Raw genomic sequence first — 23,109 nt, forward strand, 5'->3', positions numbered from 1 at the left:
AGGAGCAACTCCTGAGGACCCCCGAGTGAGGACCCTCACTAGAGCCAAGCATCCATTTTCCACAAGATACAAATGACTCCCTTGTCAGTCGGTTCTGACTTCATGCATTGACTGGGAGGCAGCAGAAACCAGGGTGATTAATCTCACAGAAATACCTTCAGTTGCCTCCACATTTTGCATTGCTAGAAGGCTAGAGACTTATTTCTTCTCCTCCTCTACTTTCTTTTCAAAAAGATAGCTCATGGTCTGAGATGCGGTGAAGTCCAGCCCATTTCCCCCCCGTCCTACAGATTCTGTAACAGAACAATGTATTTGCTTTGTTGGATTTGCTAGAGCTTCTCATTTAGACGGACAGAACTTGGCAGAAGACCAAAGGGTTCCTTCTGATCTCTCAGAGGCTTCCTGAGAGCACAGATGGATGAGCGAGACTCAGCTGGCCCTGGAACAGGAAGAGGACATGCAAGCCAAACTGGGAGCAGTGGGGGATTCTGGGGAAACCCATTGCAGAAGATCCTGGGTGAGGAGGACACCCTCCGCTCAGAGGTGCAGAGCCAGCAGTTGAGGCAGTTCTGCTGCCAGGAGGCCAAAGGACCCCGAGAGGTTTGCAGCCGACTCTACCACCTTGACCATCAGTGGCTGAAGCCAGAAAGGCACACGAAAGCTGAGATGCTGGACCTGGTGATCTTGGAGCAGTTCCTGGCTGTCCTTCCCCTGGAGATGGAGAGCTGGGTGACGGACTGTGGAGCGGAGACCAGTTCCCAGGCGGTAGCCCTGGCCGAAGGTTTCCTCCTGAGTCAGGCAGAGGAGAGAAAGCAGGTGAGAGAGACTTTCCTCTGGATATTCCCAAGGGGCTCCAAACAGGTCAGAAACATCCCATAATGGTCAGCTGATGGCCCATCTATTTTCTGGGAAAGCATCCATGGAATGAGATCTCACACCCTTCAAGTCTTTGTCATTCTCTTTCTAGTATTTCTCCCCATTCTCTGTTTTGAATCCTTGTTTCTTTCTCAGGGAAAGGATCTCTTTGCAGAAATGGACCTGGATTCCTGTGAGGCAGAGAGGCCTCCGTTGGACACCAGAGAGAGGCCACTGGGTAAGGAGGAAGGTGGTTTTTCTCCACTGGTCTCATTCTGTTGGTTTTCCAACTCATCTGAGGGTTCTTTTCATCTTGTTTTGGGGGGAGAAAGTTGGGAACAAGGGTCCAGAAGAGGGGAGATGAAACATGAAATGGGCACAAACGTCCAAATACTCTCAGTAGGTAAGTCCTTCTCAAAGGCCCATCTGTACTTAGAGATGCCCTGTTTCACCTGTGAGAGAATCAGGCACTCCTGGCATCCTGCTTACCTTTTTTCTTCTGCAGGTGACAGAAGGATGCCAGCAAGACCTCCTGATCCGCCTTTTCATGGGGGCAGAAGGGAAGCAGCGGCTGTGGAACCAGATCAGGTCAGGGGAAGCTGCCTTGTGGGGACAGAGGCCAAGGGATGGAGCAATGTCATGGACTGGTTGGGCACAGAGGAATGGTGGGAGGAAGCAGCCGGGGAACCAGGAAGGGAAGATGGCTCAGAGCCGAAGGATTGGAGCTGGAGGAAGGATGAGCGGTCAGAGGGGGAAGCTTGGGAAGAGGAGGTGTCAGAAGCTGGAATGGTAACAGGGCTTAGTGAGCTGGGAGACTCTGTGGCAGAATGCAGTGCAGAATCAGAGGCAGAAGAGGAAGGAGGCAAGTGGGAGAGGAAGGTTGAGAAGCTGAGGTGAGTTAGGAGAAGGATGAGCCACCGGTGGCTCCCTCTCCTTTTGCCAGAAGCCACCCTCCCTGCTTGTCTCTCAGACCCAGGAGACCAAAATAGGCTTATTTTAATTGTAGATTGATCACTGAATGCTAAAATTGTTTTCCAAGCAGTGGACAAATGAGAACAAATAGTGGCCTGGATTCACCTAACCAGCCCCATCGGATGAAAAATGGGGCCTGCCCCCCAATCCTCCCCCTCTGCATGCTCCCATGGACCCCTTGAATTTGGCTTTACGGCACTGGGAGGGAACCTTCCAAGAACAGCTCAAGAGGAGAGGAGTAATTGGATCCTTCCATCAGGCAAACTGGAAGCAACAGAGCATTGTGTAGCAGATCATATTTCTGCTGTCTCAGAGGAGGACATTTCCCTTTTTATTTTAGGGTCCAGTGTGCTTTGAAGATGTCGCTGTTCGTTTCACGGATGAAGAGTGGGCGTTGCTGGATCCTGACCAGAGAGCTCTGCATAAGGACGTCATGGAGGAGAATTGTGGGATCGTGGCCTCTCTTGGTAAGGCTCCCTGTGGGATTGTTATATCTGCCTGGAAATTCAAAAAATACCTCTATGGACCAACCTCATATATTTTCACAGAGCTCAACAGAGCCCCCTATAACACCTGGGAACCTAACACCCCCACAATAAAGAGTAACTTACAGTTTTTTCTTCCAACAATCTTCCTCAAATTATTCCTTTTTCTACCACGATTGGGCTGGTCTCAACTGCCCAGGCCATCTTTAATGTTAGCTTCAGAATTGTTAGGAAAGATAAGTAGCTTCAGGTTTTCTGTTTTTGTTTTTGCTCCTGTCAGTCTTGGGTTGACCAAAGAGACGACTGACATTGGAGATGGAGGGGATGCCATGACTGGGCCAAACAAAATTCATCCCAGAGACGAAGAGCTAGACTTATTGAATTTCAGGTAGAAGTAGCAGTGGTGATGATGATGATGATGATGATACAGTGGTATCTCGGTTTACAAACTTAATCTTTTCTGGAAGAGGACTGTTCTTAAATCAAGGTACCACTGTAGTAATAATAATTATTTATATTTATACCCTGCCCATCTGGCTGCATTCCCCCAGCCACTCTGGGCGGCTTCCAACACACATGTAAAAATGAAACATAAATAATAATAATCTGATCCCATGTAAAAAGAACATTCACTTTAAAATGAACAACTTCTCCTAGTGGCTGAAATTGTGGAAAGTGAAAAGTGTATTTCTGAGGTTTGATGGCTCATAACACCACTTTTGTGTGGAGTAGTCCCATAAAATTATATAGCAATGGAAAGATAATTTAATGAAGAATGTAATGCGATGACCTTTATGAAGGAGTATTTATTAGAACAGCAGTCATAAAGAAAAAACGTGAAACCTTTGGTAACCATTGGTAAGCTTTAGCTTTAATTACGGCCTTACAACGCCTTCCCATGAAGTGAACCAAGTTTTTAGTTCTGCAGCTGTAATAATGGGAAACCAAGACTGAATTACTGCCTCTGTTAATTGGGCTTTATTGCTGGGTTGCTTCTGACTAACAAGTTTCTTTAGTCGGCTCCAAAGATTTCTGATTGGGTTAAAGTGTGGGCTATTCCCAGGCCATTCCAGCAGTGAAATATCATTATCTTGAATGCACCTTTTGCACACAGCAGCAACACGACATAGAGCTGAATCCTGTTGAAATAATAAAGAAAAAGAAAAATATATAAATATATATAATAACAACAACAACAATCTTTATTACGGTCCAGAGACTCAACAAATCATTACAAATCAATACACAATTCATACAGCCGGGTTAATCAAGCATTTTGTTTAGAATATAGGACTCATTTGTTCTTGCAACCACCGATAAAAACTTTGCCACTGCTAACGTTCTAGTTTTTGTTCGGTCTTCCAGTAGGAACCTGACATAGTGAGCCTCTGATTTTCCTGGGCAGGGTACCAGCAAGGGTAGTATCAGTTCAGCCCTGGCCTGCTCATATTTTGCACAATGCAACAAAAGATGATTTACGGAATCGATGTCTTGAGCACACGAGCAAAGTCTGTCCTGGTAGGGAACTCCTCTCAACCTACCATCCAGCACTGCAGAGGGGAAGACATTTAGTCTGGCTTTGGTGAAAAGCCTTCGGTAGTTAGGTACTGTCAGGTTTTTGATGTAAGATGTTAACTTAAAGACATACCCATATTGAACTCCTGCTGCCAGCATACTACAGACTGTGTGTGATCGAGATGGCAAGTCACTGTGTGCATTGTCCCATAATCTTTGCTTTAAAACCTTTTGGGCGCCTTCATAACCCAGGTAATACAGTTGCGGGGGGGGGGGGAGACAGACCAATAGAGGTGGCTTTTTTAGCCATGGTTTTCTGCCATTTGCTGACAAATTCCTCATTGGTCAGATGTTGGTACAGACCCTTCCCTAGATCAAACACTGAAATCCTGAGCCAATGTTTTAGGGCAGACCACCACGCTCTAGCTGAAATTGGGCATTCACCAGCTTCTAACAGAAGTATGGAGTTGGGGTCGCAGTTAGGTACCTGCAGCAGAGATCGTATAAGTTTTGCCTGAAAGCCATCTAGCTTTGGCAGGTCCCCATTATGCCAGACATTTGCTGCATACAGGAGTTGGGAAACGGGCTTTGCGTTGAAAACCCTTAAGGCTGCTGGAACATATTTGCCGCCCTTTGTGAAGAAGAATCTATGTATGGCTAGCTTTGTAATCTCCGCCTTTTGAAGGGAGGTTTGCCAATGGTGCTTCCACGATCCTGTATGATGAAATGTGAGCCCTAGGTAATTGAAGTATTTTACCTGTTCAAGGTTATGGCCCTCCAGCACCCATTTAGACTGGGAGAATCTTCTTTCGAAGACTAAAATTTTAGATTTTTCATATTCAATGGATAAACCATTTCCAGAACAGTAATGAGAAAATCTCCTCATCAGATAATTCAAACCTGGCCTGGAATGTAAGATGGTGGCCGCGCCATCAGCATATAACAACAGAGGGGTCCTTCTCATTCCTATTTTGGGAATGTGTCCATCTGGGTCCATTAAGTTCTCTTCTAGGTCATTTAAGAATAGACAAAACAATGTGGGGGCCAAAATACAACCCTGTCTCACCCCCCCAGTCATCTTGATGCTGTTCGATAGCTGTCCCTGTCGACTGCATCAGACCTGCAGTTTGGTTCCAGGGCTTTTATGAGAAAGAGAAGTCATTTGTCCTGCAAAATCAGACTTAATTTGGACCATAGCTGGGATCTGGGGATGGAGTCAAATGCTGATTTCAGATCCATAAAGGCCACGAAGAGTTTACCCTGTAGAGGCCTGGTATACTTCTCAGCTAGGAAGGACAGCATTAGACAGTGGTCTGTTGTTGAATGGTTCTCACGAAAAGCTGCCTGGGCTTCAGATAGTATATTGTGTTCATTTAGAAAAGTTGTCAGTTTGCTACTGAGGAAACGGGCATACAGCTTCCCAATTATTGAGAACAGGCTAATTGGCCTATAATTGGAAGGTAGATTTGGGCGGCCTCTCTTAAAGACTGGAACTACTATAGCATGTTTCCAGCTATATGGTACCTTACCCGAGTTATTTGCTACCGTAAAGAGGGCTGCCAGAAGCGGAGCCCACCAGTGCTGGTTTGATGTAATCAACTCTGCTGGGATAAAGTCTTTCCCTGGAGCCTTTCCATGCTTCAGATTCCCAATTAATGTATGGACTTCCTCCACAGTAACCGGCCTCCAATTAGGGAGCAGTGACAGTTCTGCCCTGCCATCCTTCTGTAAGCTGGAAGGGAGGTTTGGATTTTCCATAAATATATTTCTGAAGTGATTCTCCCAAACCTGAGCTGGAATGACACAGCTGGGGGCTGAGGAACTATTTTTCATTGAGTAGCCAAAAGAGTTTAGTTTCATTGTTTAGTGAGGCATTCAATTTATGTTAACCAAAACCACATCCTGCAGGGACTCAATGAGATTTTCGTAAGCCATCAGGGAGGAGTCTACTGATAGATTGTTTATTATAATTGATCTTTTTTTATATATATATATGATTTTTATTGATTTTCGACACAAATTAAAAAATAAAAGAAAGACAAAACAAATAAAACACAAATAAACACATACAAACTATCAAATTACAACATTACATTAAAGACTTCCCTCCATCACGGTTTGAGCTCTATTTTTACCTTATCTCCCTGCGGTTTCTGTTTACCATCTATATCAATACCTCTCAGGCTTTATGTTGTACCTACTGTAATTTTAATATTTCCTATGTTTTTTTCCATATACGTAAAGAATTTATTCCAATCAGTAATAAATTTAGCGTTTTTCTGATGCCTGATCTTCTGTGTCATCCTTGCTAGCTCTATATACTCAAATAATTTGGACTGCCATTCTCTAATAGTTGGGATATTTGGGGTTTTCCAGTTTTGCGCTAAAAGTAGTCTGGCCTATTATAATTGATCTTAACTTAATTGCAGTTTGTGAATTCAATCTATTCTCAACTGCTATCTCAGGTGTCCATTTTTTCCTACGCAATGCTGGATAATTTGCTTTATCTATGACCTCATGTTCTATGTGAGAGCGCTGAATTGAATTTTGGCCAGTAGTGGAGATGATTAGAGGTAGGTGGCCGCTTTCAGTCCTATTATCTATGGTGAATTTTTTAATTGATTCTAAGGCCTCTCTGTTTGTGAGGCAGTGCTGTGCTGGCTCCATTTGTATTTATGAATGTGTACTCGCCTTCTCTGTCCCCGGGGAATGCCCCATTAGCAATGATGAGGTCAAGACTTATTTGTAAAAAAAGCCAGGCAGAATCCGGCATAGTTGATTTGGCAATCTTTCGAATGTCTACGTGGGGGTGGGTTTAGAAAGAGGGCGTTATTTTCCTTTAGATCTCTTAATATTGGGAATTTTATTTCCAGGCTATCATCATTTGAGCCTGTTCTGGCATTCATATCTCCCATTAGGTAAAAAGGCGATCCAGGGTGCCTAATTTGTAGGGAATAAAGGAAACTATGGAATTTACGCCACATGCTCTCTATCTATAGTGTTTGCACTGTATATGGTGGGATATAAGCTGAAACAAGAATGATACCCTTGGATTCCAGATGCAAAGTGATCCCCAGTGCCAACTGCTCGAAAACTGAGCACTCAGTAACTTGTGACGCCAATTGAGTGGAAACCAGAGTTACTAGGCCCCCCCTCGGTCGTCCCCTTCCGAGCGGTTTAGAGGCCTTGATTTCATAAGCGTCGTAACTGTCGAGAACTATGTTGTCAGTTGCCCAAGTTTCCTGCAGCATTATTATGTCAAACCCCGTTATATATTCACAAAATGGCTCGTCCCCTAGTTCGTTGGCCCAACCCGCTATGTTCCATGAGATGAAGTTAAGGCTGCACGCTCCATAACTGGCTTGGCTTCATTGTGATGGGGAAATTGTTATCAGCTCTCCCACTGGTTCGAAAATGATGCAACCGTTCTTAGGATATGCACAGTGTTGTTGTTCTCGGGGTTGATTTGCAGCATTTTCCCGATTTCCCGGCATCGACGGTGTTTTCTGAATTGCTGGGACCATCGGGGGGTCTTTGTCAAAGACAATTAAATCTGTCTCTGGCTCTCTATGTGTCCCATTTCCCTTGGGAGGGTCGTCACTTGGCATTGGCTGATCACATTCCAGCTGGAGTAGAGAGTGGTGAAATTCTGGGTCTGCCAAAGGCGTAATGGTGTGTCCTATCTTTGAATTATCTAGATTGGGCTGGCATTCTTTGTGTGTTTGGCCTTTTTGCTTTGATGTTTCCCTCTCCAAGGGAGTGTTGCAGCTGGGTTCACCGCACATATTCCTCTTTGATGGCCCTCCCGAATGAATCATGGCCCTGTGGCGAAAGCCCTTTGGCAGAGGGGGCGTTGATTGCTTGGGGTCGGTCCGGCTATACGACAAGTTTGGCAGTAGTTGTTTTCATTCTGTGTCTTTAAAAACATGCCTTAAAACAATATTATAGTCCTGTAAAATGGCCCTATATTTCAGTAGCATTTTAGGGGTAGCTGAGTCAGAAAATGTCAGCATGAGTCTAGTGTGCTGGGGGTCTGTGCAGAGCAAGTTTATCACGATCAGAGTGTTGCAATGGATATTTAGTAAAAGCTTAAAGTTTCTTTTCACACTGTCAATTGATTTCCAGTAAGGCAGCATACCATTAAAAGGATATATATCCAGAGCTACCTGAGTACTTTGTAGGATCAGGTCCCTACTTTCGCTTTTGTTGTTTTTAGTATTTGTAGTCTCTCGGTTATCAAGCCCAGACCGGTTACACCCCTGTACGCGATGGTCTAGAGCGGGGGTCGGCAACCTGCGGCTCCAGAGCCGCATGCGGCTCTTTAACTCCTTTGCTGCGGCTCCGGGGCGGAGGCGAGGGGAGGAGGCGCATTTTCTGGGCGGAAACACGCAAAAAGCCGCTTATGATTGGATCAGTCCCTCGGGCGCCCCTCCAGCAGAGCGCCCAGCAGGGCGCCCTCCAATAATCTCGGGCGCCCCTCCAGCAGAGCGCCGCTGGCAGCCAGGGACAGGAAGTTGATAGCTGTGTTGCTTGGTAACCAGGAAGTTGCGGTCGCCATTTTGAGCTAACCACGTGGTTTGGCCCGGCGGCCATTTTAGGTGAGGCACTCTGTTGTGGGAATTGGATACTCAGGCTTTATAAGTGACAATATAGCTCAATTGGTGGATTGGAAGAGAACAAGTTATTTAAGTTAAGCATTTTAAGAGCTCATAGAGGTTTGACTCTGAGTGTTATTATATTAAAGCGCTTTAATTGGGGCTTTAGCGCTCCAAGGATATATATGCAACCCTGAAATATAATTAATTTGATTGCTTTAATAAGTGCTTGCAGTAGTCAACTTATTGCTTGATTCCAATTGTATTTAAACTTATCGAGTGTGGATTCATTTTGGTAATTTAATTCATTTGGTTGGAACTTTAAATTCATTTTGGTTGACTAAGAGAAAGGGCAGATCAATTGCTGCTGGATTCTGATTGTATATCAATTTAATTTAATTGATTAGATTCATTTGGTTGATTTAAGTCCTTTGGTTAGTTAATTAAGAAACAGTATTTATTATTGCAGGCCAATTTAATTACTTAATTCCGTTTAAATTAATTGGAAGTTGGTTCATTAGGCCAACTCATTTTATTTAGTGGTTACTTTAAATTTATTTGCTTGATCAGGAGCAAGGGCAGTTACTGCCCCCTGCCTACAGTGCCCACCCCTTCTGTTTAAAAAACAGTTGAACGCATTATATATATATATATAATAATAATAATATTCAAAATATGATAAAATAAATAAATAATAAAAAATAAAAAAAACTTTGTCGTCCCGCCTTTGCAAGCAGGCTGCATTGAAAGGAGGCATATACACTGGTCACTGTTTTGAAGGGGAGTGAAGAACACACACTCAAAAAAAGGTAACTTGTTAATGTAATGTTTATTTCTATGAGGAGGAGTAATTCTGAGGGGTCAAACACAGAAATAATAAAAAGTGTCAAAAAAGGTATTTTTATAATGCTGAGGATGACAGTGGACCCTCATTATTAATTATTATTTACATCAGGCACTGATTATGATTTATGGTACACTGGGGCCCTGATTAATTTTCTATGGCATTTTGGGCATTGATTATTGGGCATAGCAAGTCGCGGTCGCGTGGAATTTGTGCTTTGTGACCGTTTGAAGTGGGGGTTTTTTCTTGGGAGGCTGGGCGGCGGGAAGAGAGGGAGGCTTGTGGTAGCGTCAGGGCTTGTCTCTAGCAAAGTAAGTCCTCGCTATTTGGTCACATGCGCAGCATTCTCCTTGTGGGGGTTAGGTGGCATATATACAGTGTTATATTTGTTTTAAATGTTGCAATGTTTTTGCGGCTCCCAGTTGTTGTTTTTCTTCGGAAACGGGTCCAAGTGGCTCTTTTTGTCTTAAAGGTTGCAGACCCCTGGTCTAGAGGGAGGGCAACGCTGTGGTCGGTCTCTTTAGTACTGAGTGAGCTATTTTGGGCTGCCAGGAGCACCAACTCCGTCAGGAGAGACGTTACCTTTTCTCATTTGATGTTAATTTCCTCCACTGTTCTTGCAGTCAGCAGACAGTGGTCTGCGAGTATTTCTGCATAGAGCGGTGCCCCCTCAGATGGTAGTTCATGAGCGCTCATCTCAGCATTCTCCGCTGGGTGATCTTCACCCATTAAAGCATCCCCACCTACCTGGGAATGAGTTCTGTTTGGTGCAGTGAGTTCTGAATTCTGTGCTCTTACAAAATCGTCCATTTTGCTCTGCTTGCTCTTCTGTGGGCTCACTTGTGGAGATGAGGCCGGTCATTTCTTTTTCCTAGGCATTTCCCAGAGATAGAGCCGCTGCTAATTTATGTTGTAAATCAAGGAAGCTCGGCATCTACCCACGATAGGCGTCTAATCTCCACTCCTGCAGAGCCGGAGCTAATTAAGGCTTTCTCCGGAACTTTCCAGACTTTCTCTAAAGCTTTTAACTCATGCCCTTGTCTCAAGCATTGTAAATTAATAGCTGCCAAATAACAAAGATAAAATACCGAGGCTGATAAAAGCTAATAAAAAGTGATAAAAATAATAAAAACAGCATCAACTGATGCGGAGCTGAAGTCGACGCTACCACTAACGACGACGCCATTTTGGAATTATATATATTAAATATATATAAATGCTTCAGTATCTGGGAAAAGATCACCTGCGGAACACTTCAGTTTGGGCTCAAATATTTCGTTTATGCATTTTCGAGCATTTATATTCCCATTAATGACGCAAATTCTGCCCACACCTTTGGCTGCCATACAACCCCAGATCATCACACTGTCTGGGTGTTTCACGGTCGGTGTAATGCAAGTAGGGTGTAAATCTTCTCTGATTCTTCTCCTCTTATCTGATTAAAGAAACTTGCGTATTTCATGCCAGCACTACCAAGCAAGGTAGTGTCCCATTGTTCCGCTGTCCAGTTAACACAGGTTCAATCTTTCCAACCTTTGCTTGAGAGATAACAATGGCTTTTCCCTTAGAATTCTAACATTTAGACCAGTCCTTGCACTCATCTTCCCATTACATTGCACCATATTGTCTTGAATACACCCAGATGATTTTTTTCTGTCATGTAGGCACAGTCTCTCCATTCTTCAACCGTCACTTGCCTTTGTGCACCTTTTCCTGTTAGAGGGGGATTTTCCACTGGTGGCAGATGACAGAAACTGTGACACCACAAGACTGGTGTAAAACCAAATTAAATAAAGGTTTTATTATAAAACAACAAACAGCAAAGCTTGTGGGTGTTTTTCCTGCAGGCAGGTTCAAACTGCAGCTTTTCTCCTTTTGTAGTCATGGCCAGCTGTACCCAATTTACCCAGAGCTTACAGAAACTGTTCTTAAAGGTACAAACATCTTTACTGTTTCTGTGCAGAATGTTTCTTTCCCAACACCCCCTCTCATTCAGACAGAGACAGAAACAAAACAGTACTTTATACATATACAAAACATATTTATACATCATACACAAGAATTCCTAATTTTGCCACTAGTTGTGCATGTTTCTCAAAAGTTAGTGCTTTCGTAAATATATCAGCCACATTTTGCATACTCTCACAATATTTTAGCATTATCAGGTTTAGTTTATGATTTTCAGTCATATTTTGATACTTAATTTCTAAATCTTTGGATTTATTTTTAAACTGCTCAGACACTGCCAAAGTTATTACAGCTTGATTGTCTTCCCATATTTGAACTGGATAATCACATTGTATTTCGAAATCACTGAGGATTTGAACGTAAAATTTTATTCCATTACACAACTCCGATAAAGCACAGTATTCAGCTTCTGTTGAAGATGTGGCTACCATTCCTTGCTTTTTGGACTTCCAACCTATCAAGGAATCCCCAAATTGAAACACCATGCCAGAAATTGATTTTCTCTCAGGCAGGTTGGCCCAATCGCTGACAATGTAACACTGCAATTTTGTAGACCCTGAAGATGGTAATCTTAAACAATAATCAAGTGTATGCTTTAAATACTGGAAAATATGTTTTAAACCTTTCCAGGCATTTTCTGTGGGATAGCTTAGTAGTCTGCTCAGTCTTCCAACTGCATAACTCAAATCTGGTCTGCTCCACAATGAAATGTATAATAAACTTCCAACTATTGAATGGTACATTTCAGGATTTACTGGTTCTGTGCATTCTCCTTCATTCTTGAAAAAACCTATTTCCATTGGGGTTTTTACTCCCTCTCTGTTTTGCATATTGTTTCTTTCAAGTAATTCCATTATTTTATCTTTTTGATTCGACAAAAAACTTCCATCATTTGTTCCTTGAATTTCTAGACCCACCGTATTTTTCGCTCTATAACATGCACCCGACCATAACACGCACGTAGTTTTTAGAGGAGGAAAATCCGTAGGCATGCCACCCGTAGGCATTCCCTCCATAACACGCACAGGCATTTCCCCTTAATTTTTAGGAGGAAAAAAGTGAGTGTTATGGTGCAAAAAATACGGTAGATACTTTTTTTTACTGGCCCCAAATCTCTTACTTTAAATTCCTTTCTTAGTTGTTCTGCAAATTTTTTCACTTGCTTTTGATTTTTTCTAGAATAAAGCAATTCATCAACATAAGATAAACATAATTCTTGTTTATTACCCTTTCCTTTAGTGTACAAGCAATTATCAGCTAAGCTTCTTTTAAAGCCAAGATTTTTCAAAGCATTATCACGACACTCGTTCCAATTTTTAGCTGATTGTTTGATCCTGGTGCTTGATTCATAAAAATTTCTTCGTGCAGAGTTGCATTAAGGTAAGTTGTTTCAATATCAAAATGGTTTACCTTAAACCCACGTTGTGCTGCAATAGCTAGCAGTAAACGTACACTTTCTCTCCTTGCAGTAGGAGAAAGGTTTCATCAAAACTTTCACCTTTTCTTTGTGTAAAACCTCGTGCTACCAGCCTAGCTTTGTACTTAACACTACCAACACTACCATCTGCTAAATGTTTTATTCTATACACCCATCTACAGTCCACTGCCTTTTTTCCTTCTGGCAATGGCTCAATAGTAAACACATTATGTTTTGCTAAAGATTTCCTTTCTGCTCTCATTGCATTTTTCCACCTTACTATTTCCTGGTGTGGTAACTTTAAAACCTCCTCATAATCACGAGGCTCTTTCTTCACATCAACAGTTTTAACTTCTTGTATAGTAAAGCTTTCTGGAGGTACCCCCTTATTGCTTCTTTGTGATCTTCTAACTTGAGCACTCTCCCCCTCTGAACTATCTTCCTCTTCTGATTCATCTTCCTCAGGAGAAATTGGTTCAGCTTTAGGAGATTGTGTACTGGGACCCTCATCCCCTGATTCCTCATCACTATCACTTTCAGAACTCTCTTTAATTTGTGACTTTTCTTCCTCAGATTTCACAAATTTATCTGTATCATCTGAAGACAAAACAACTTCTGAATTTCCATGTAAACGAGCCCAACCATCTTGCTCACAAAACTCTGCATGTCTTGATATCACAACTCTGCCATGCCCTCATGCAGAACGATACCCTTTTGACCAACTTTGATAGCCAACAAACCTAAGTTTCTTTGCCTTGGGATCGCCTTTCCTTCTCTGTCCTTTTGGGATGTGAACCCAAGCCCAACAACCAAAAGTTTTAACATGATCCAAAAAAAGGTTTTTTCCCATAAAGCAAAACATGAGGGGTATTGTTTATGGTAGAATGAAACAATCTGTTCTGTAGGTAATTAGCACAGAGAATTGCTTCCCCCCAAAACTTCCTGGATAAGCCAGAATCACTTAGCAGAGAATCTAGTATTGTTTGCAAAGACCTTATCTTGCGTTCTGCAACTGAATTTTCTTCAGGCGAAAAAGGACACGATTTACGGTGACTAATACCACGTTTTTTCAACCATACCTGGAGAGCTTCAGACATGAACTTGCCTCCACGGTCACTCTGGAATTGGGTAACTTTGTAGGGAAACTGCCTTTCTATATAGTTGACCCAATTCTTAATCAGTTGACCAGTTTCACTTTTGTGTTTTAACAAGTATACCCAAGTATACCGGCTATAATCATCCACAAGAACCAGAAAAAAACTTTGCTCCTCCTTCAGATTCTGCAAATGGCCCACAAAGGTCTGAGTGTACTAAAGCAAATGGCTTCTTGCTAATTCTATTACTTTCAGGATAAGATCCCTGCTTACTTTTAGACTCCTTGCAAGTATTGCAGTCCAGAAAAACTGAACATTTTTTCTTTTTAATTCCCTTACTTAATTCTGGCATTTTTGCAATACTGCGGAAATTGGCATGCCCCAAATGACGAGGCCACAGATGCTGGCACTCATCATGCAAGGCTCTATTACAGTCTTTAACACATGCCCCAGACTCACTTATTAGCTGGTCTTTCAAAACAAATAAACCATTTTTTAGTGTAACCACTTTTCCAGCTTTCTCTATTTTACATCCTGACCCCGAGAAGGTTACCATAAACCCCTGCTTAACAAGACTTGTAACTGAAAGCAAATTGATTTCTAAACTTGGTACACATAAAACATTGGTAAATTTGGTACTTAAACAGTTAATATTCATACTACCCTTTCCAGCTGACTCATGCACTGTTCCGTCAGCTAGTACTACATTTACAGATTTACAAGGTTGCTTTTCTACAAGGGCTTGTGCAGACTTAACAAAAATGTTTCTCACTGCTGAGTCTAAAATCCAGTCCTGTCCAACGTTGTGACTGGTGCCTCGAACTGCTGCAGAAACATACTAGACTCGACTCTTCCTGTCTCCTCACTTCCCAGCAAATGCAGGCCGCCCTTTTCTTGTGTTTTCTCCCCCAGACACACTACACTGTAGGCTAAATGCTTGCTTGACCCACAACAATAGCATTTTCTGACTGTGAAAGCTGCTTCCTCTCTGTGGTCTACAACCTCTTTATGTTGCCGCCCCTCATCAGTTGCATATCTTTTACTGGACTGCCTCCCATTTCCAGAGTTACGGTGAGGGATTGTCACCTTCCTCTCATGGCGTCTTTCCTCCTCATCAAGCAAACGCCCAGTTAAGAAATGCATCGTTAATTGGCTTTCTGGAATTGCCTCCAGCGTCATCACTAAATTATCCCATGACTCAGGAAGTGAAGACAGCACAATATAAACCTTTCTCCGCTCAGAAAAATGTTCCCCAAGTTCATTTAACTGTGAAAATAAATCATGCATTCTTTGAAGGTGTTTTGAAACACATTCACCCTCACTTAGTCTGGCTCGGTACAGAGCTCTCAGAGTAATTTTGCTGTCAGCAGTGTCTCTAATGTGTATTGCTTTCAGTGCTTTCCAGATCTCACTTGCTGTTTCAAGGTCTCACACATGAGATAACTGAGACTTCTCTAAACTCAAAATTAGATTGACATATGCTTTGTCCTCCAGTCTTTGGTCTGCTTCATTTACTTCTTCATCCTCATCTTTTACAGGAGGGCTAACAATAACAGTCCAACATTGTTCTTTCTTTAAAAATGCCTGCATCTGTAAACTCCATGAGATATAATTGGACTCTCCCAGTTTCTCTACTGGAAAACATGAAGCTCCCCCTTGAGCTCCAGCTCCAAGTCCAAGTCCAGCCATGGCTCCACCCAGCTTTCAGCTTTCCACTCAGTCTTTACTCACACGTGGCTTGAAGAATTGTTCGGCTCCTGGTCTCAAACAGACACTCTCTGCTGGCGCCTCCACACAGCCAGCTGCTTGAGAAATGCTGAGTTATTTCTAGTCTCTGGGTTATTTTCATGTTCTGTCTCTGCCCACTCGGGACTGGGCCCATAACCTGTTATAGGGGGATTTTGCACTGGTGGCAGATGACAGAAACGGTGACACCACAAGACCGGTGTAAAACCAAATTAAATAAAAGTTTTATTATAACAACAACAAACAACAAACAGCAAAGCTTGTGGGTGTTTTTCCTGCAGGCAGGTTCAAACTGCAGCTTTTCTCCTTTTTTTATAATAATATTTATTAAAGATTTTTTCAAAGTTACAAAAAAGAAAAAATGACAAAAAGAGGACAAAACGAAAATAAAAATTAAAAAGAAAAAAATACATCCATCATTCTCAAATTTTTAACTTTCATTACCTTCTTTCCTTGACCTCCTCCTCCTCCCCTTTCTTGTATCCTAGTTAATAATTATCACAGCAAATACTTTCCATAGTTCATAATATTTTGTCCTTACATTATCTTAATCTGTTTTCATCTTGTCATATAGCAGACCTTGGAACTTAAATCTTCAATCTTATTTTAACCATCTTCTCATAACCATATCATTAACCTAATTTTTTAAACATTTTTACTAGAACCAAGTAGTTCCATTTCAACATTTTTCTAACATTCAACAATTATTTAAAAACAGTCCTAATGATAAAAGGAAAAAAAGTAAAACAATCCAATCTTCATCCAGCATCCCTTCCTCCTGGTCCCGGATTTTGACAGTCCTTTTTGTCCCATTAATCTAGCGTATTAACCTGGTATCCTTATATCCGAGGCCCTCAAGTCCCCTCCATGTCCCTTCCGCAACTCTTCTTCATATTTTCCTTTCACTCGTGGGAACTCCAGCTTAGTAATGTTTTTGACCCTTTTCAGCAGATCTGCCCCATTTCCATAGTCCAGACTAAACACCATGTGGTATTTCAACACCTGTTTCAAATTCCCTCCAAAATTAAGAGCCCTCACAACTCCAAACATCTGACGGCCCATTACCAGACTCAGAAAGTCCAAACATCCCTGCATGGGAGGGTCAGTCCAACCCCCCATTTCCAAAACAAACCAAACTTTATCTTTCCAAATCTGGTTTTCTCCAAATTCATTTGTCAAATCCAAAGGCTCATGATCCTGCAGGGCCGCAACTCCCTCCATTTCTGGCACCCGGGATTCAGCAGTATCCTCTTCTCTCGTCTGTGCTGTCAAAGCACACTCCTGTTTCAGATCCTGGGTAGGCTCCAAGTAGTTTCCTACTGCCTTTCAAAATTTCTGGCCGCATTAGTCATCAAGTCCGTCTTCTGGCTTAGCTGATCCAATAGGGCATTTATTTTACAGAAAGCACCCAACAGAGCTTCTGAAAACATTATCCTACAAGGTCACCAATCCTTTCCCATGATTGTAGTCTGTAACAGCTGCCAGCTCCTGAAGTTGGTTACAATTTCACAGTCTCCCTCTAGGGGGAAAACTTCTGTTTATTCTTTCTCTTAAGAACAATAGCAACAAAGTTTCTTTTTCAAAAAATTCCGTCAATATCTGTACCTTTGAAATGCGAAAGGAAACAATAGAGTCACTATGTTACTCTTCTTTTAGCTGTCTGTCAAAAGCATTTGTCTCTGGTCAATGAGCTTCAAACGTCAGTCCTGACACTCCGCTCCAGGATCAGGACGGTGGAAAGTTACTTTACTTTAAACTCACTTCTGCAGGTTTAAACAGTCCAAAAAAGAAAATCCCCCTTCTTCTCCTGCTACCGAAGGGGGCTCCACGATTTTAAATGATGAAGACCAGTCCTTTAAAAGTAATTTTCTAAGCTCTAGTTTATGTTGTCTTTGCTTTGTTCTGACTACAAAGAAACGGAAGGCTGACTTCCTGTTTAGACCTTCCCGTTTCAGTACCAAATTGAATTAAAATTTTGAGTCCAATTCCTCTCTACTGGCCAATCCTTATTTAACGTCCAATTGTTCAAGTTTCAAGTACTCAAGGGTGATTCTTTAGATGCCAAATTGTCCCAGGAAAAAGGCAGCGCTCTCCGGCTACGGCTATGTGGCTTCACTCCATGGAAAAAGCAGTAGACTCACAGCACCGTGCCACTTCCCCCTCTTCGCTTCGGAGCCCGTTAATGGATTCCTTTGCGGGTTGGGGGGACGCTAAAGGTGCCTGCCGAGTCCCATGGTCACAGGCTTCATCTGCCTGTGGTTTTTTAGAGGGTCCCCGCTTCGCCGCAGCGGATACGACCCATTTCGCGCGGAGCTGGTCCCTCCAGTTCAGAGGGAGTCCGCCATTGCCGATGGCGCCACCCCGGAAGTCCTCCAAACTGCAGCTTTTCTCCTTTTGTAGTCATGGCCAGCTGTACCGAATTTACCCAGAGCTTACAGAAACTGTTCTTAAAGGTACAAACATCTTTACTGTTTCTATGTAGAATGTTTCTTTCCCAACATTTCCTGCCTTTACCAGTCTGATTTTGTAGTGACTGAGTCTCCTTATACCTCTTCAAAAATATAGAAAGGCCAGCTTTGGTTTAGTTTTTCCCAATCTTTCATCTAATTTCTTCATAACTGTAGCCTTGTTCACCTAATAGTACAATTTTACATCACATTCTGGGTGACGAGTCAACTCTTTGTGCCATTTTTAAAATTTGATTATGTTTTTCAACCTCACTAAATGACCAACTTGATAGCAATCACATAAGTTACTGACAAAAGTCAACCTAAGCAAGTTGTGCTTCCTTTTCCTGGTTATTTGGCTATATGGTTTGATAGAATATGGGTAATTGAAAAAACTTCGTTGGATTGCATTCTTGATTGCATTCTTGATCAAATTATCTTTCCATTGATATATAAATTTATAATATTACTCCAAAAGAAGAACAACACTTTTTTCCAAGTCTTCCACAATTTTGACCACTACTTTAAATCAAACAAAGCAACATTCAACAATGCATCAGAATCTCATAATAAATATGTTGGTTAATGACCAACAACACAGGTAATGAACACACACCCAACTCCCTTGAGTTCTTCTCCATTTGTTCCTAAGGCTCTAATCCCTTTTTGTCTCCATTGCAGATTGTGATGAATCAGAAATTGAGAACAAAGGTGACCACGATAAAATCCCCAGGGAGGAGAAGCCACGTAAAAAATTGGAGTGTGGAGAAAGCTGCACTCAAAACTCCCATTCCACTTCGCATCAACAAAATATCATTGGAAAGAAAGTCTATCAGTGCATGGAATGTGGAAAGAGCTTCAGGAACAGCTCCAATCTCACCTCCCATCAAAGAATTCATACAGGGGAGAAACCCTATCAGTGTGTGGAATGTGGAAAGAGCTTCACTAAAAGCTCCAACCTCACTTCCCATAAAAGAATTCATACAGCGGAGAAACCCTATCAGTGTATGGAATGTGGAAAGAGCTTCAGTCAGAGCTCCAATCTCACTTCCCATCAAAGAATTCATACAGGGGAGAAACCCTATCAGTGTGTGGAATGTGGAAAGAGCTTCAGGAAGAGCTCCGATCTCACTAAGCATCAGAGAATTCATACAAGAGAGAAACCCTATCAGTGTGTGGAATGTGGAAAGAGCTTCCGTCAGAGCTCCGATCTCACTTACCATCACAGAATTCATACAGGGGAGAAACCCAATCAGTGTGTGGAATGTGGAAAGAGCTTCAGTCAGAGCTCCCATCTCACTTCCCATCAAAGAATTCATACAGGGGAGAAACCCTACCAGTGTGTGGAATGTGGAAAGAGCTTCACTGAAAGCTCCAACCTCACTTCCCATAAAAGAATTCATACAGCGGAGAAACCCTATCAGTGTATGGAATGTGGAAAGAGCTTCAGTCAGAGCTCCAACCTCACTTCCCATCAAAAAATTCATACAGGGGAGAAACCCTATCAGTGTGTGGAATGTGGAAAGAGCTTCACTCACAGCCACAGACTCACTTCCCATCAAAGAATTCATACAGGGGAGAAACCTTATCAGTGTGTGGAATGCGGAAAGAGCTTCCGTCAGAGCTCCGATCTCACTTACCATCACAGAATTCATACAGGGGAGAAACCCTATCAGTGTGTGGAATGTGGAAAGAGCTTCAGTCAGAGCGCCCATCTCACTTCCCATCAAAGAATTCATACAGGAGAGAAACCATATCAGTGTGTGGAATGTGGAAAGAGCTTCACTCACAGCCACAGTCTCACTTCCCATCAAAGAATTCATACAGGGGAGAAACCCTATCAGTGTGTGGAATGTGGAAAGAGCTTCAGGAAAAGCTCCTCACTCACCTCCCATCACAGAATTCATACAGGGGAGACACCCTATCAGTGTGTGGAATGTGGTAAGAGCTTCAGGAAAAGCTCCTCTCTCACTTCCCATCACACAATTCATACAGGGGAGAAACCCTATCAGTGTATGGAATGTGGTAAGAGCTTCAGGAAAAGCTCCTCTCTCACTTCCCATCACACAATTCATACAGGAGAGAAACCCTATCAGTGCATGGAATGTGGAAAGTGCTTCAGTCACAGCTCCCATCTCACTTCCCACCAAAGAATTCATACAGGGGAGAAACCCTATCAGTGTGTGGAATGTGGAAAGAACTTCAGTCAGAGCTCCCATCTCACTTCCCATCAAAGAATTCATACAGGGGAGAAACCCTATCAGTGTGTGGAATGTGGAAAGAGCTTCACTGATAGCTCCAATCTCACTTCCCATCAAAGAATTCATACAGGGGAGAAACCCTATCAGTGTGTGGAATGTGGAAAGAGCTTCACTCACAGCCACAGTCTCACTTCCCATCAAAGAATTCATACAGGGGAGAAACCCTATCAGTGTGTGGAATGTGGTAAGAGCTTCAGGAAAAGCTCCTCTCTCACTTCCCATCACACAATTCATACAGGGGAGAAACCCTATCAGTGTATGGAATGTGGTAAGAGCTTCAGGAAAAGCTCCTCTCTCACTTCCCATCACAGAATTCATACAGGGGAGCAACTGTATCAGTGCATGGAATGTGGAAAGTGCTTCAGTCACAGCTCCCATCTCACTTCCCACCAAAGAATTCATACAGGTGAGAAACCCTATCAGTGCATGGAATGTGGAAAGTGCTTCAGTCAGAGCTCCCATCTCACTTCCCACCAAAGAATTCATACAGGTGAGAAACCCTATCAGTGTGTGGAATGTGGAAAGAGCTTCACTGATAGCTCCAATTTCACTTCCCATCAAAGAATTCATACAGGGAAGAAATCCTATCAGTGTGTGGAATGTGGAAAGAGCTTCAGTCAGAACTCCAATCTCACTTCCCATCAAAGAATCCATGCAAAGGTCGGAAAAACCATTATATAGCTTTAGGAGCCAGGCAAATCCGCACCTTTTTAACCAGGCCTTTTTCTTATTGACATCTAACGCTATTTTAACATGTGATGTTTTGTATTTTTACCTTGTGTTTTTATGTTCTAAGCATTCTGAGACATGTGGGTGTATGAATACAGCCACTCTTAAATTCCTAGGGGTCTTTGCCCCCCCCCTAAAATATTTGAGAAGGCTACCCCCCAGGTTTTCTTTGTGTATTTTTCAAATGCAACCTTTTATTCTTCCTCTACTTGGCATACCATTTCACTATCAATTTGCCCTTTGAAGAAATTTTTAAAAACCGTACAAAGGTCATGAGAAAAACAAAATACAAGAAGATACAAACATGGACAGGTCCCATCTTTGCGGGGAAAATGGAAAAGTTGCTTTAAAGGAGGCTTTCCCAAACTTGGGTCCCCAACAGCTCCCGGACTACAGTTTCCATCATCCCTCCCCATTGGTTCTGCTAGCAAGGGATAATGGGAGTTGTAGCCCAAAAACAGCTGGAGACCCAAGTTTGCTTTAAAGGGAAAGTAGGCTGGCCTTGTGATACCCTCTGCTGGACAAAAGCACTGCCCCAGAATCTGAACCACCCCCAGTACTCCTAATTGGAATTAATAGAGCGCAAAACTGAAGTTTGATCGGCACTTCAACCTTTAGGGAGCTTCTAGGTGCTTTCTGCGCCACCTAGAGTACCCACAGAATTGTGGCTTCTACTAGCAACACACACAGGAGAACAAATGAAAGACAAACACAATGAGCAAGAAAAAACCAGGAAAGGGTCATACCAAATGGACATCCGGTGTGAAGAGGTCACTTTCCCCACTGCTGAACAATGCCACAGGTAGAGGTGATGAAATGCTAGAAGTGTTCTCCGGGGCAAGGGGAGCAGCTGAGAAATTGAACTACGGGCGCAAAATATTACTTTTTTTAAAAGTCACTGCCATTATAGGCATTGCCATTCTAATGGTGTGCATGCACCATGTGATTGATAGTGCAAGGCGGGCCTTACCTGGCCCCCACCAATATTTTATTCAAGTCGGCACAACTGGTCAGGTGATTTACAAATTAAATAAATACATAAATCACCTTCCTTTGCACATGTTCCAGCTTGCCAAGATCCTCATTTATGCTTTTTTAAATGTGTTTGCCCATCATCTGAAGATTTTACAATATAAACATACAGGATGAAAGCATGGCTTTCTCAAAAACAAGACAAGCCAGAGAAATCTCTCCATTTTTATTCTTTTCTTTTTTTGGATGGAGTTATACACTTTGTTGATCAGGGAACTGCTGTGGAAATTGTGTATTTTGATTTCAGTAAGGCTTTTGACAAAGTCCTCTGTGATATTTATGTGAGGAAGCTGGTAAAATGAGGCTGAATGAGGTAACTGTTAGGTGGATTTGACAGACCGAACCCAAAGAGGACTCCTTCATGGTTCCTCCTCATCCTGGGGAAAGTGACCAGAGGGGTGCTGCAGGGTTCTGTCCTGGGCCCGTTGTTGTTCAACGTCTTGATAAGTGACTTGGATGAAGGAACTGAGGGGATGCTCCTCACATTTGCACACGACATCAAACGGATCATAATGGCATCCTCTCTATTCCTCAGCAACAGACAGGGAGACAAAGAACAGTGCAAAAGCACAGCAGAGCAGAAGAGATAAGACTGACTTCTGTTCTTACACTTTCCAAGCCTAGGAAAGTAAACAGGGGCATGTGACATACTAGCCACATATCCAGCAACGGGAGGGGTGAATTGCTAACACACCACACATGATTGCAGGTGATATAAGGAAAAAAACCTGCTCCTTTTTCCTTATGGGGTACCCAAGAGCCCACATACAGTCCTTTTGTACATTCTCTGTTGGTAGATAGAAGAAAATAGCAGAGACCAACCACACCAATTGTACATTCTGGACTTCCAGAAGCAGCGCCATCAGCAATGGCGGAATCCCTCTGAGAAAGCAGCCAGTAAGCCTCTTCTTTATTAACTGTTGCAACAGGGTTCTTCCCCACACGCAAGAGAGAGGAGGAGGACCCCGAGCCCTGCATGCAAGCCCTTATACAGACATTTTTAATTGCCCGCCCTGGAGTCCAAGACCACACCCAGAAACATCATACATACATCACAGAAAAGGCAGTCTACAACAGAAATCTGAGTGCATTGTTTTTACCTTGAGAAATATTTGAGGTGACTGAAAGAGTGAAAGAGTCAAAATGGCT

At 42.6% G+C, this 23,109-nt stretch overlaps 1 protein-coding gene across 1 annotated transcript; it reads left to right on the forward strand.

The window, feature by feature from the left end:
* The first annotated feature begins 239 nt into the window (after positions 1-239).
* LOC310843264 (uncharacterized protein) lies at positions 240-21,988 on the forward strand. The gene is made up of 6 exons (XM_083736312.1): positions 240-816; positions 1,012-1,093; positions 1,361-1,443; positions 2,168-2,294; positions 18,620-21,052; positions 21,379-21,988. Exons 1-5 carry the CDS (start codon positions 415-417, stop codon positions 20,878-20,880), a joined length of 2,955 nt encoding a protein of 984 aa, XP_083592438.1. The 5' UTR covers positions 240-414; the 3' UTR covers positions 20,881-21,052; positions 21,379-21,988.
* The last annotated feature ends 1,121 nt before the right edge of the window (positions 21,989-23,109 follow it).

Source organism: Podarcis gaigeae (genome assembly GCF_964106915.1).
Source record: "Podarcis gaigeae genome assembly, chromosome: 4".
Classification (NCBI taxonomy): Eukaryota; Metazoa; Chordata; class Lepidosauria; order Squamata; family Lacertidae; genus Podarcis; species Podarcis gaigeae.